This window comes from Bos grunniens, chromosome 24, assembly GCF_055505025.1.
Source record: "Bos grunniens cultivar Pamir isolate PY7600 chromosome 24, Bosgru_T2T1.0, whole genome shotgun sequence".
Taxonomy (NCBI): domain Eukaryota; kingdom Metazoa; phylum Chordata; class Mammalia; order Artiodactyla; family Bovidae; genus Bos; species Bos grunniens.
The window spans coordinates 47,419,715-47,433,766 of record NC_141188.1 but is presented as its reverse complement, the minus strand read 5'-3'; the positions used below and the strand labels follow the sequence as shown (position 1 = coordinate 47,433,766).

At 39.7% G+C, this 14,052-nt stretch overlaps 1 protein-coding gene across 1 annotated transcript; it reads left to right on the top strand.

Moving 5' to 3' along the window:
* The first annotated feature begins 1,536 nt into the window (after positions 1–1,536).
* Positions 1,537–10,380, top strand: ATP5F1A (ATP synthase F1 subunit alpha). The gene is made up of 12 exons (XM_086373359.1): positions 1,537–1,655; positions 3,155–3,233; positions 4,456–4,625; positions 6,478–6,651; positions 6,740–6,906; positions 7,113–7,261; positions 7,600–7,751; positions 7,851–8,075; positions 8,587–8,694; positions 8,803–8,947; positions 9,886–10,036; positions 10,175–10,380. The coding sequence occupies exons 1-12, from the start codon at positions 1,596–1,598 to the stop codon at positions 10,254–10,256; spliced, it is 1,662 nt and encodes a 553-aa protein (XP_086229485.1). The 5' UTR covers positions 1,537–1,595; the 3' UTR covers positions 10,257–10,380.
* The last annotated feature ends 3,672 nt before the right edge of the window (positions 10,381–14,052 follow it).

The window sequence follows — 14,052 nt, the reverse complement described above, 5'->3', positions numbered from 1 at the left end:
ACCCAAATTTTACCTAGTCCTACCCCTAATTCCCAGGAGGACTGTCATATTTACTCAAGGCTCACCTTGAAAAGGAAGTAGGATATTAGATAAAGGGATGGGTGATCATATATTTGCAAACTGTTTTAGGATATGACTTTTTTTTTTTTTTTAAGGATATGACTGTTTTTAACCCAGATATTCATATGCCCAACCCAAATTAAGATTTGGGGTATAAGCCAGAATTTGGTGAATGAAGCTAAAAGATCCTTCTCAAAACAGCTACAAGTGCAGTTAATGTAAATACTCTCCACTATCATAAAATGCCATAAAATGGCACAGTGGTAAAAAAAAAAAAATCCACCTGCCAATGCAGGAGACACAAAAGACATGGAGTTTGATCCCTGGGTCCGGAAGATACCCCGAAGGAGGAAATGACAACCCATTCCAGTATTCTTGCTTGGAAAAATTCCATGGACAGAGGAGCCTGGTGGGATACAGGCCATGGGGTTGCAGTCTGATAGGACTCAACAAGCATCACAAAATACCTAACATTTTCCTTCCCAACCCAAATTCTTCACATTTCACAATTATCTCAGTATCTCTCTCTCTCTCTCTCTCTCTCTCTCTCCCACACACACACACACACACACACACACACACACACACACAATCTCCTTGGGGGGAGCAAAAGTCCTGCCCTGATTTCATTGGGTAGGTATAGAAAGTTATTGTCATCATTGCCGTTTTACTTCAAATGAAAAAGTAGTGTCTATACTGTCATGAAAATAGCTACTTTTAAAGGAAAAATTGAGCCCTAGCTCACTCTGGAGTGATTCTGGACAATTCTTCCCAGGATTAGCAACCACTCTATTCAAATTTTTGCTTGTTAAACATTTTAATGTTAAACATTGCCCTAATTGGCAGACATAATTCTTTCAGATCGAATCTAAAAGAACTACGATTCTTCAATTTGAGTGCTTATCACAGTGAGGGTGCTTTTCAAACGTTCAGCTTGCCCCCAGTTTTTGACTCAGTCTCTGGGGGTGTGGCTAGCGATCTGAAGATTAATCCGCGTTAATTCGCACAGCAGGAAATGCTCTGCTGCCTACACGCCCAAGAAGAGTAACTATTGCACCCACATCACCAAGGTTTAATAGCTGTATCTTCGGGACCCGCCACAGTCAACCCCCACGATGGTCAAGCTAGCCAGCTGCGCCCCAGGACAAGGTGACGGCAGCATCGTTTTTCTACCAGGATGCGGCCTGGAAACTGCTTCTCAGCCAGTTCCGCTATAACCATGCGGTCGCCCAGGGCAACCACAAGGTCGATGAGAAAGATCAAAGTAAATATGTAACCAGTGCCTGGATCGAAGCTGGCGGACGTCTAATCAGTCAGTTGGAGGTTCAAAATCTAAAAATGATACTTAAAGGAAGAAAGTAATTAACCCCCCACCCGCACCCTGGCAGATTCGCGTCCGGGGGGTGAAAGCGAGGGGCGGTACATCCGGGTCACGTGGGCTGACTGCTTTGACCTTCCCCGCAGCTCGGCCATTTTGTCCCAGTCAGTCTCAAGGCTGCGGCTGCGGAGGAAGCACCTCAAGGGGAGCTGCGAAGATGCTGTCCGTGCGCGTCGCCGCGGCCGTGGCCCGCGCCCTCCCTCGGCGAGCGGGGCTGGTGAGCACGGGAGGCTGGCTGGAGGGAGGGTCCGGTCAGCGGCGGGTGGCGATTGCATGGGCTCGGGCTCTCTTTCTGTGCAGAGGGTGAGGGGCTGTGGCGGGCGGCGCCATCTTGCCCCGCTGGCCTCTCGGCCTGGCCTGGGCTCTCGGAGAAGGGCTCTTTCGCTCGGTGCCGGAGGGTGCAGGGTGCTGCAGGGGAGACAGTGACCTTCGTGGTGTCTTGAGATGGCGCCTCGGGACGATTCCAGTCTTCGTCCGAGAGGCCGGAGAGGGGCCTTGGATGAAAGTCAGGGCTGGGGCGCTAGTGTCCCGAGGCCTGCTCCGAAACGGGGAGCCTGGGTCCCACTGACTCTCCTGACTTCCTCGCTGAAGGTCAGAGCACTGTTGTCAGCCCGGGTTGAAGCAAGGTAGGGAGCATTGCGTGAAGGTCAGCAGGCCCCGGCATTTCACCTCCTCCCGAGGTCGGTTCAGAGAAAAGCAATAAGTGAAGGTGCCTTTCTCAATGCTTCAATATGCGCTCTCTTAGTGCCGAATAGTGAAACGATCGTGAAAACACCGTATAGGTGCAAATATGCATTTCAGTGCCGGCGCCACCCTGACAGCGGAGGAGCTGGCTTCCAGATTGTCTCAGACTGGCAGACTTTAGTTGGTGGTGCTTTGACTTGTTTTTAAGATTTCATCCTTGAGGAATGTTAGTGATTGAAAACTCAAGTAAAATAGAACATAGGTTGGGAGATTCTTTTGAAGGTCAATACCCTTCATCACTTAAATCCCTTGAAGTTAAGGACATTACCCCTAAAGGTTATGTAAACGTTTTGACATTTACTTGTGTTTTCATCTTCAGAGTAATCTCAGTTTGGAAAGCCAAATAAATTCATTGGCCATTTACTGCCCTAATACAACCGCTGATAACATTTTGGATTTCTATTAACAAAAACAAAAAAGAAGTACTCAAGGACATTCTCCTAGTCCTGTAGAAGGGAACGTCTTCAGAATATGCCTTGACCAACCACAGTTATAGAAGGAGGGTCCGGATTCCTGCAGGATTTGTTGAAGGGAGTTTTTTTGAAAACGAAGTGCATATTGCCATATCTCTTAGTTTCTAACCAAACTCAACGTTTAGAGGCTTTTTAAGATTAGAATAGAAAATCTATTGAGATTTGCCCCTTTTAGAAAGCAGTTTATAAAATTGAGGATTTCCACAACTCAATTGAAATACATTTAAAGTCAAAATAATATTTATCTGGTGCCTTTAAAAGGAAAGATACATTGTTAGTGGTTGCTTTTTAGAATATGCTTTTTTTTTTTTTAAGTGTACTTACAGTGTACCTGGAACTGCATTAACAAATTTTCACATATATTGATAAATGCTTTCTCACATGGTTACTATTTGTACTGATAATTTAATCATACTAAGCCTGCATTTGTTTAAGCTTGCTAGTTTTATAAAGGCCTTTTTTTAAAAATCAGAGTTTTAAAGAAAATTTCTTGCACTAGGTCCCCAAAAATGCTTTGGGATCATCCTTCATTGCTGCAAGGAACCTGCATGCCTCTAACTCTCGTCTGCAGAAGACCGGTAAGTCATTATTTCTGTGTCTGGACCACACTTACTACCTTGTTACTAAATGAAAAATGTCACGTAGGTTACATACCTGCTGAGAATATTTTTTGGATTTTTTCCATTAGTGAATTTTTTCCTCAATTTTAGTTACTGTGGAATTTTAGATTCTGAACCCATAATATGCCATTTAGCTCTATTTTGGTAGGTTCCCTTCTAGTGAAATGAACTATAATTATTTATTTCTCTTGATGGGAGCACAGGTTCTTTTTTTGTCATGATGAATGCTTCTTGGTCCTTATCAGTATATGTCAGGTGGTAGGCTCCTTTCTGACCTATGAACCCTTTCCTAATAGACATTGGGAAAAGACAAGTAGTTTTTATGTGTTTCAAAAACAGGAACTGGTAACCTATACCTGGCAGTCTGAATTTGCACATTGTAAATGCAATAGAGAAATCAGGAGGTAAACTTAAGATTCTGTAGGTTGGGAAATTTTTTTGAGATGTGCATTAGGGCTTTTGAAATAGTTAGGTATCATCTGTATGCCAAGATGAGGAATGTAGTACATACTTCCCTTGAAAGGGAGAAATACAGCTTTTCATCACTATTTGAAAGTGGGTGTTCTAATGAAGTTTTTCTTTGGCTGAAATGATTAAAGTGTGAAGAAGAAATTACCCTTTTTTGTCAAAGTGAAGTGACGTAAATGAACTTTCAAAATGGCAAGGGCTATCAGTACTTATATTTTGTTAAACAGTTGGGTTTTTTTTGTTTTTGTTTTTGGCTGAGTGACTTGTGGTATCTTACTTTCCCCAACAGGGACTGAGCCTGGGCCCTTGGCACTGAAAGCATGGAGTCCTAGCCAGTGGACTGCCAGGGAATTCCTAAGCTGTTGCCTTTTAAGATATACTTTTTATAGAATTTAGCCAAAAAATTCAAGTTTCAGATTTGTTAAGAGATTAAACCAAAGAATTAGGAGATAGAAAATATTTATTTTAGGGAGATTGCTTAATTTGATTAGCTCCTTACCTGGTTTATGTTTGTCTCGTGAAGTTTTTTCTCAGTCACTTAGATTTGTTTTCATAGTGGTAGGTATCAAGCTTTTTTGAAAGAATGTTAACTTTAGAATACAATTTGATTATTCTGATCACAGCTATAGTTTATATGTTGTTGGGGAAATGAGTTTTGAAAAGATCTTTGCACCAGGCTGTTTTTTGTAATGGAATTGTCCTCTCTTAATAGGCACTGCTGAGGTGTCCTCTATTCTTGAAGAGCGTATTCTTGGAGCTGATACCTCTGTTGACCTTGAAGAGACTGGGCGTGTTTTAAGTATTGGTGATGGTATTGCTCGGGTACATGGGCTAAGAAATGTTCAAGCAGAAGAAATGGTAGAGTTTTCTTCAGGTTTAAAGGTAAATTGTAAAATGAGATTTAATAGTTTTAGCATTGGTGTTTCCTCAGTTATTCATTTAGTAGTTCAGAGATTGTGTCACATTATCTTTTTTTTTTAACTTTGAATCTGAATCTGCTTCAGTGATTTTGTGTTTGTCATTACTATAGATTGTGAAAAGAGTAAATTTTTTTGTTAACCAAACTTTATCCTCTGGACTGATTTACACATAAGTTGTAACCATTAGCACTGAAATACAAAATTGGGTAAATTTTCAGCCAGATTGTGAAAAGCTCAAGTCTGTTCGTAGCTGTTAAGATCATTCTATATAAAAGCATTTGATTAGTTAAATTCATTTTTGGCAGAAAGTTGGAAGTCATTGACTTTGTATTTCTTGTAGGAGTAGACCTGTTGTTGAGAGGTGAGCTAGTGTTATAGCTATCAGAAGCACTAATAATAGAAGTGTGCTTTTTTCTATTAGATTATCGTAGTTGGCCAGTAAGGTGAGAAGTCAAAGTTGTAGGAGTCATGGGTTCTCTGACAAAAGCAGAGTATGATATCCAGGTGGACCAGGGGCAGTGGAATTTGGTGTCCAGTATGGAAAAAGAACCTGTTGGTGTGAAAGACTAATTATGGAGCCAAATGTTTTATTGGTAGCTCTCAGACCTTGGCTAAAAATTTACCCTTTGATCTATCGTTGTGTGTATCTTTGAAATGTTAGGCTGAAATAGAGGAACTCATTTTCATTTAACTTAAAATCTAGGAGTCCAGACTGATACTATTTGAAATAACTTCTGCCATGTGGAAATGTTTTATAGATATGGATACGGTAACTACTGAAGTTTTTCTGACTTGGGTAACAGGGCAATTACTAATTTCAATTTTAAATAGCCATATGATGTTAGTGGTTACTCTGTTGAACATTAGAGATTTAGACTAAAGATTGTGTACCTGCAATGGCATTCCATGGTACTCCTCTATATTTACTCTGTAATTCTTGAGAGCTTTATTTATTGACCAGATTCAGTTCCTGGACTAGCCTTTTTGCATTGATTATATATGAGCTGCTGCTGCTGCTAGGTCGCTTCAGTCGTGTCCGACTCTGTGCGACCCCATAGACAGCAGCCCACCAGGCTCCCCCGTCCCTGGGATTTTCCAGGCAAGAACACTGGAGTGGGTTGCCATTTCCTTCTCCAATGCATGAAAGTGAAAAGTGGAAGTGAAGTCACTCAGTCGTGTCCGACTCTAGCGACCCCATGGATTGCAGCCTACCAGGCTTCTCAGTCCATGGGATTCTCTAGGCAAAAGTACTGGAGTGGGGTGCCATTGCCTTCTCCAATGTATGAGCTAGGGACCTGAAATCTTACCATTTTGAAATACGATGAGATGACCCAGCACTGTTCTGTTGTACAGATTTGTTCTTGATTAGGTAGCTTTTAATTTAATTTTTTACTGACTTGATGGGTATAGGTTCTTACTAGATAATCTTTAAAAAAGATTGTTTATGAGTTCTCACAGATGTAAATCAAGTGTGTCTTCCTAGTTGACCCTGACACTTTACTTCATACTGGTCACCCCATTCAAAAACTGTAGTCAAAGGAAATGCAGTGGAAGAAGCTTAAGCAGTTCAATTTCCTTGCTTATTTTAGTTTTTAGAGGATGTGGTAAGGTGCATGTTTGGCTTATAATTTTAAACTCTGATTATTAGAGGGAACTTGACAAGTGTTTACTGAAGATTGTTTGGTGGTAAAATAGAAGTGAACCAGATCTGAAAAGTTGGTATTGCTCCCCCTTCCATTTTCATATGTAGTGTAGGTATATGGGAAGAAGTGCCACTCAGACTTCATGGATGTTCAATTATGTCTTTTGTGTAGGGTATGTCTTTGAACTTGGAGCCTGACAATGTTGGTGTTGTCGTGTTTGGAAATGATAAACTTATTAAGGAAGGAGATATTGTGAAGAGAACTGGGGCTATTGTAGATGTTCCAGTCGGCGAGGAGCTGCTGGGTCGTGTAGTTGATGCCCTTGGTAATGCCATTGATGGAAAGGTAGGTTTAACATTTATTGGATTTGGTTGTAGCTTCAAAGCAAAGAGCCAAATTGATTGTTCTGGGGTTTCTTCTTACTGTTTAACAGGGTCCAATTGGTTCCAAGGCCCGAAGACGAGTTGGCTTGAAAGCCCCTGGGATCATTCCTCGAATCTCTGTGAGGGAACCAATGCAAACTGGCATTAAGGCTGTGGATAGCTTGGTGCCGATTGGTCGTGGTCAGCGTGAGCTGATTATTGGTGACCGACAGACTGGGTAAAGACTTAACAGCTTGTTAAAAAAGTTCTAACTAAAACATGCTCTATTGAAAGGTTACTTTTAGACTTGGAATGGTAGATATTAATACTTGGACTATACGGCGAGAGTAGACTGTAATATGAGAGTAACTTGTAGTGGAATTTAAGTTGGGGAATTCTTTGAAGTACTTAGTAAGGTTTATGTTTGTTTATTTTTTCTTAAAGCAAAACGTCAATTGCAATTGACACAATCATTAACCAGAAACGATTCAATGATGGAACTGATGAAAAGAAGAAGCTGTACTGTATCTATGTTGCTATTGGTCAAAAGAGATCCACTGTTGCCCAGTTGGTGAAGAGACTTACAGATGCAGGTATTAAGGAATTTCAGTCTCATTGCAGTTATCTGGGATGCTGCAAATCTTAGACTAGCTTATGCTTATAATGAAGTCTGATTTTAATTACTCCCTAATGAACTCAAATTTCTACTAATACAAGTCAATACAAAAGTAAGAAGTAAAAAATTATATCGGTAGTATAAAGCAGCAGTAAACTGAAGGTTTTGTTAGTTTCTTTAAAGTAGAAGCTATTAGACTGGGTAATCTTAATAGTAATGACAGTAGTAAAGTGCTTAATTTTTATTCTAGTAGCCTCTAATTTAAAATCATAGTGTTAATAATCATGTAAAACTTAATGTTTATTTTCTTCTCAGATGCCATGAAGTATACCATTGTGGTTTCAGCTACTGCTTCAGATGCTGCCCCACTTCAGTACCTGGCTCCTTATTCTGGATGTTCAATGGGAGAATATTTTAGGGATAATGGCAAACACGCTTTGATCATTTATGATGACTTATCCAAACAGGTCAAAAGAAATGTGTTTTTAGACGTGTTTATATGTTTGTATGTGGTAGTTGACAAATGTAGCTCCTGTCTAATAGGTGCACACTTTTCTATACTGTAGGCGGTTGCTTATCGTCAGATGTCTCTGCTGCTCCGCCGACCCCCTGGTCGTGAGGCCTATCCTGGTGATGTGTTCTACCTGCACTCCCGACTCCTGGAGAGAGCAGCTAAAATGAACGATGCTTTTGGTGGTGGCTCCTTGACTGCTCTACCAGTCATCGAAACACAAGCTGGTGATGTGTCTGCTTACATTCCAACAAATGTCATTTCCATCACTGACGGACAGGTATTATTTTTATGATTAAATATGAAAACTTTGGGTGATTTCAAGGCAGTAATTGAGACTGGTAGTTTTGAACTAATTTGTTAAATTCCTTTTACTTCTCATTATGGAAAACCTCAATTGTAAAGAGAATAGTATAATGAAACCCCACATATCCCACCTATTTATGTATTGATGGTATAGTATACTTCATTCTTGCTTTCTTTTTCCCCACGGTTCTCTTGTGTGTAATTTTGAAGCAAATCCTAGAGAGATCACATCACTTAAATCACCAATTTAAGTTTTACTGTAAATATGGTACCTAATTTTTTTGCATCTCACGTCTCCTCATCTCCGCAATGGAATATACAGGATGATTTTGAGTTGTGAAAGATTTAAGGAGCTCTTTAGGATAAGAAGCCATTTAGCATTCTTTGGTTTTGGGGCTTCAGTTTTTGCTACAGTGACTTAATTGTGAAAATAATTGATTTCTTTAAGCTTGCTAATATGCCTCTGTATTTTCCTTACATTGTAGATCTTCTTGGAAACAGAATTGTTCTACAAAGGTATCCGCCCTGCCATTAATGTTGGTTTGTCTGTGTCCCGTGTCGGATCTGCTGCCCAAACCAGGGCCATGAAACAGGTAATTTGTATCACTTTGTCATTAGGTTAAAAATAAAAATGTATTTGTATGGTGGTCTGTGTCATTGAAGTATTTTTGTATTGTTTGAGTTAACCATTTCTGTTTCAGGTGGCAGGTACTATGAAACTGGAGTTGGCTCAGTATCGTGAGGTTGCTGCTTTTGCCCAGTTTGGTTCTGACCTTGATGCTGCCACTCAACAACTCTTGAGTCGTGGTGTGCGTTTGACTGAGCTGCTCAAGCAGGGACAGTATTGTGAGTTGTACATTTGGTCAAGTTCCTACTCTGTGTTAGGACCTGGGAATATCACATAGCTCCTTACAAACTGTAGTATGTGCCATTACCTTTGATTAAAGATGTTGCCTTTTGAATGTGATTGATACCTGTTTTAATTAATTACAGTCATCATTTCAATGGAATTGCTAGGAAGGGTATAATAATACCTTTCTTTTGGAAATTAAGACATAGTAGATTCTATGTCTCCCTACCATTTCCTTGGCTATATACGTGTAGAATCTGGCAGATTTAAAAGAATGTTGAAGGTGAAGGTCGCTCAGTCATATCCAACTCTTTGACCCTATGGACTATGCAGTCCATGGAATTCGCCAGGCCACAGTGCTGGAGTGGGTAGCCTTTCCCTTCTTCAGGGGATCTTCCCAACCCAGGGATTTGAACCCACGTCTCCCATATTGCAGGGGATTCTTTACCAGCTGAGCCACAAGGGATAACTAATAGATAACTAATAAACTAATAATTAATAAAGAGTAACTAATAAAGAATGTTAGTATTGGGAATTCTCCAGGGGTCCAGTGGTTAGGACCTCTGTACTCACTGCCAAGGACCTGGCTTCTATCCCTGATTGGGGAACTAAGATCTCGCAAGCTATGTGGTGCAGCCAAAAAATGTATATTATCTTATTATAAAATTTCAGCAAGTTATTTTTACCCCAGACAGTCCTGTTGGGTGATGGATGGTGCTCATGGAATAAGTGCAAAGATTGTACTTCAAGGCTTACCAATAAGGGGAAAAACTGTTTCTCCAGGGACGTGGGAAGGAGTACTAATAATGGAATTTCTACTTGTGAAATTCCATGATCTATGAAGACATGTTAATAATTTGTGAAAAAAATAAGTTTCTCTAACTCTGGAAACAATGGCATGCATTTGTTGAGCAACTTACTTCTTTCTTTTCAGCTCCCATGGCTATTGAAGAGCAAGTGGCTGTTATCTATGCGGGTGTCAGGGGGTATCTTGACAAGCTGGAGCCCAGCAAGATCACAAAATTTGAGAATGCTTTCTTGTCTCACGTTATCAGCCAACATCAGGCCCTGTTGGGCAAAATCAGGTATGAACATAACTGATGTCTCCTTTTTTGTAAGCTTTAAAATAAAAAGTCTTGTTAAAATTCTTTTGAATTCTGTAATTAGGTTAGTCATTGAATTTTTGCCCAGGTCACAACTGATCTGCTTTTGTTTTCAAATAGGACCGATGGAAAGATCTCAGAAGAGTCAGATGCAAAGCTGAAAGAGATTGTAACAAACTTCTTGGCTGGATTTGAAGCTTAAACTCCTGTGGATTCACATCAAATGCCAGTTTGGTTTTGTCATTGTTTCTTCTAGTTCCATTCGGATTACTCCAATACTGCAGATGTACAGTAATCACATTAAAATAAAGGTTCCATGTTGCTTGGTGGTTTTCTATAGATTGATTCTTTAAAAGAACTGAGATTACTTTGAGGAATTGGTAAATATGTTTCTTAGCTTTTTTTACTTTATTAAAGTTAGCAGGCCTACATAATATTTATGACTGAGTTCTTTGCACGATTCCAGAGTGTTTTTTGATTGATTAAAGAGAAATTCACTAACTGGCCATAAGAGGCAAAGTTCATATTTGATAATGTGAAAAGCCTGACTGGCTTCTCTGCCCAGGAGACTGATCTGCATGAAGAGGTACTGTAATCAGTAAAAAAAAAAAAATAGGGCAACTAAGGTTTTCAAAGAAATGAAAAAAAATGCTAAGTGCAGAATAAAATATTACGACAAAAATTGCAAAAGTAGGTATCAGAATGAATAAAGTTGTGAACATGTCAATATCTTTGCTTTAAAATAGCTTTCATACACTGCAGTTCTTAATTATGAAGTGATCAGGTTTTCATGGTTAGCCTGTTTGGTCTTATTTAGGAAATTTTTACAGTCACAGAGGTAACTATTTTCTGTTAAGAGTTGTGAAGGTTTGCTGTCACCTAAGAGCTTAATTCACGTATTAGAGTTCTCGAGAAATGAAACCTAAGTGTAGTTGTGTACAGAGATTATGGTGTTGGCAAATTTGAAAGGGTAGGTGGGCAGGTTGGAGACTTAGGGAAGTGTTCCATTTGGAGGTACAATTCCTTCTCCCACAGTAGACCTCAGGTCTTTCAATGGCAATGAGACCCGCCCTTATGGAGAGTAATGGAGTTCACTCAAAGTCTAATGCTTTTTTATTAAAGAGTTAATCATCTAAAAAATGTCTTCACATGGGACTTCCCTGGTGGTCCAGTGGTAGATTGTCCTCCCCCCAGCCAAAAAGAAAGACACAAACCCTTCACAGCAATACTGAAACAAACTGGGTACCATAGGCAGAATCAAGGACAGGGCTGTTGATGAAAAAAGGGCCATCCGTTGTTTGTCTACCCCCAACTTTCTGCTCTCTAAAAGCAGCTGACTTTATTTCTTCTATCAATTGTATATTGCGGTTTTCATTGTGCCATTTTTACATTATGTATGTGATCTATTGATTTCACCCAGTAGTTAAGAATTTTGCATGTGGACACACTACACACCCATATTTATCATTACAGTATAGATTATGATTTGGGATAAAGAGATTTTGCTTATGACAGCTGAAGAAAGCAAAAATGTTTATTTTTACCTTCCTCTCAGAATCTGTATAAGCAGAATATTTTGAGATCTAGTTTTTAAAAATTATTTTGACTGCATTGGGTCTTTGTTGGTTGGCTCGGGCTTTCTCCAGTTGCAGTGCATGGGCTCTTGCACAGGCTCTAGGCGGGTGCACTGTAGAGCATGGGCCTAGCTCTGCTGCATGTGCACTCTTCATGGCCCAGGGATTGAACCCGTGTACCTTGCAGTGGCAGGTGGATTCTGATCCACTGCACCACTAAGGAAGTCCCTGAACAGTTGTAGTTTGATTTGTCTGATGGTAATGAGACACACCAAGTGTGCCATGTGGAAAGAATGTGTGAGTTTGCTCATGTAGGCCAGTTTCTGTTCATAAGCTGTATGAATTTGGAAAGTCATTTAAGTCTTTGATCATGTGGATTAAGAGTTGTGGCCCTTCCCCTCATTTTATTTACCTAAAGATCAGCTCATTTTATTGCTTGCTCAGGCTCATGTCCATTGAGCAAGCCATCTGGCCATCTCATCTGCCGTCTCCTCTTCCTGCCTTCAATCTTTCAGGTATACTTAGTCGCTGAACAACTACAGTTGTTCATCATAGTGATGAGAAGAGTTCTGCCTGTGTGATTCAAGTATCCCCTGTTTGTAAGTTCCAGCACGCCTGAACTCAGTTTAAACTCAAGCCCAGAAAAGGCCATCATTTAACTGGAGCTGATTTCACACATCTGATAGGTATGGAACAGCTCCCAGGTGTTTTACTCCTGTGCCTTATACAAACATGAGTTTCTGAAGAGTTTATACTGGTGTCATGGAGGTGTGTTAATGTGAAGACTGAGCAAAGATTCACATTACTTCAGTAACCTGAAACTTTTTAAAACTATTAAAATAGCCTGATAACTTTAACAAACCCTAGAGCTAGGAAGGAATTTGAAGTGATGCTGTTTATGCCCTGGTTGCTGAACACCTCATTCTATGCTGGAATCTCTGAAGGACGATGTGAAACTTCCCACGTGAAATGTACTTTGCTGTAGCTCCTTCTAGTTAAGAAGCTTTGTTTCTATCTTGCTGAAATCTCTATTGGGAAGGATCCAACAGAAACCATTTGTCGTTTCTTTATAGGAAGAAAACTAGAGCTGTCAAATGCCTGTTCTATATTCTAGTTACAACACAGGGTAGGCTCAGTGATATTGAAAGAGGAATCGCTTATATATAATGCATTGTTTGTGATTGTAATGTTAGGTTGGTGCAATAATTGTGGTTTGCATTGTTGAACTTTGCTCTTTGATACTGGAATACATTGTTAAATGTGGTTATGTTATACATAAAAAAAAAATTACAGCAATGAACCAGGAGCAGCAAATTCTGAGACTCAAGTGCAGTTTTTTTAAAACCACTCAAACTAATGTGATGGGTTACCTCATGGGCACCTGAATCTTCTGGACAGGCAGGCCTGAATACTTTGCCTAACGGCCTTCCTGTGTGGCAGCCAAGTGGCCTGTCCAAATGTATTTTGTACAGCTTATAGAGGAGTGGTAAATGTCTTAAAAGGTACTTGACCTTTGAAATTTGAGGTTTTATGGCTTTCAGATTTACGTTTTAAAATCTTTTGATAATAAAGTGAAGTCTCATGTCTCTTTCAAGGGTATAATTTATAGGAATATTAAGATAGGCATATTTAAATAGTGCTTAGTTTATTGAGCATCAACTGTTGAGATTAACACTAAAGAACATGCAAAGTGAGCAAGACAAGTACCATTTCATTTAGGTTATTTAACAGTTACGGTGGGAGGGCAAAAAACATTTAATGACTTCGTAAATATTGTGCAGTTACTACACAGAAACACACACGGAATGCAGTAGATAAAATAACCTACTGGTAGACCTGGAGGAGTTTGTGGATGGATTGGCTTTTGGCTAGAGGAAAACTTGTTTTATGTTGTTCAGTTGCTCAGTTGTGTCTGACTTTGCGACCCCATGGACTGCAGCATGAAGGACAGCTTCCCTGTCCTTCACTAACCTCCCAGTTTGTGCAAACTCATGTCCATTGAGTTGGTGATGCTACCCAACCATCTCATCCTCTGTCTTACAGTTGATTTACAATATTGGTGTTAGTTTAGGTGTACAACAAAGTGATTCAGTTATACTTGAAATTTTTCTGCACAAAAGATTTACGTATTGTTTATATATTCAGTTACCTACTTATGTCAGTATAAATTCATGGTTAATTATTTTGTACTTTGAATTATAATCCAATAAGCTCTAGAAAGTCTTGGTTTTTTATTTTTCTTCTAGATTTTACAAGTTTTATACACACACACACACCATACATGTACATTATGTACATGCTGGATATGAGTTCTTAACAGGGTAAAAGTACCATAAATTTCCTCTCTTTTTTTTTTTTTTGGCCACACTGGGTCTTTGTTGCTGCATTGCGGGCTTTCTCTAGTTTGGATAAGCAAGGGCTACT

What these genes read in the sequence shown, in the direction of transcription:
- ATP5F1A (XM_086373359.1), top strand. Translation starts at nt 1,596, where the DNA reads ATGCTGTCCGTGCGCGTCGCCGCGGCCGTGGCCCGCGCCCTCCCTCGG. An exon ending in AGTTTTCTTCAGGTTTAAAG is followed by an intron (nt 4,626 to 6,477) that starts GTAAATTGTAAA and finishes TCTTTTGTGTAG; the next exon opens with GGTATGTCTTTGAACTTGGA. An exon ending in GAAGAGACTTACAGATGCAG is followed by an intron (nt 7,262 to 7,599) that starts GTATTAAGGAAT and finishes TTTTCTTCTCAG; the next exon opens with ATGCCATGAAGTATACCATT.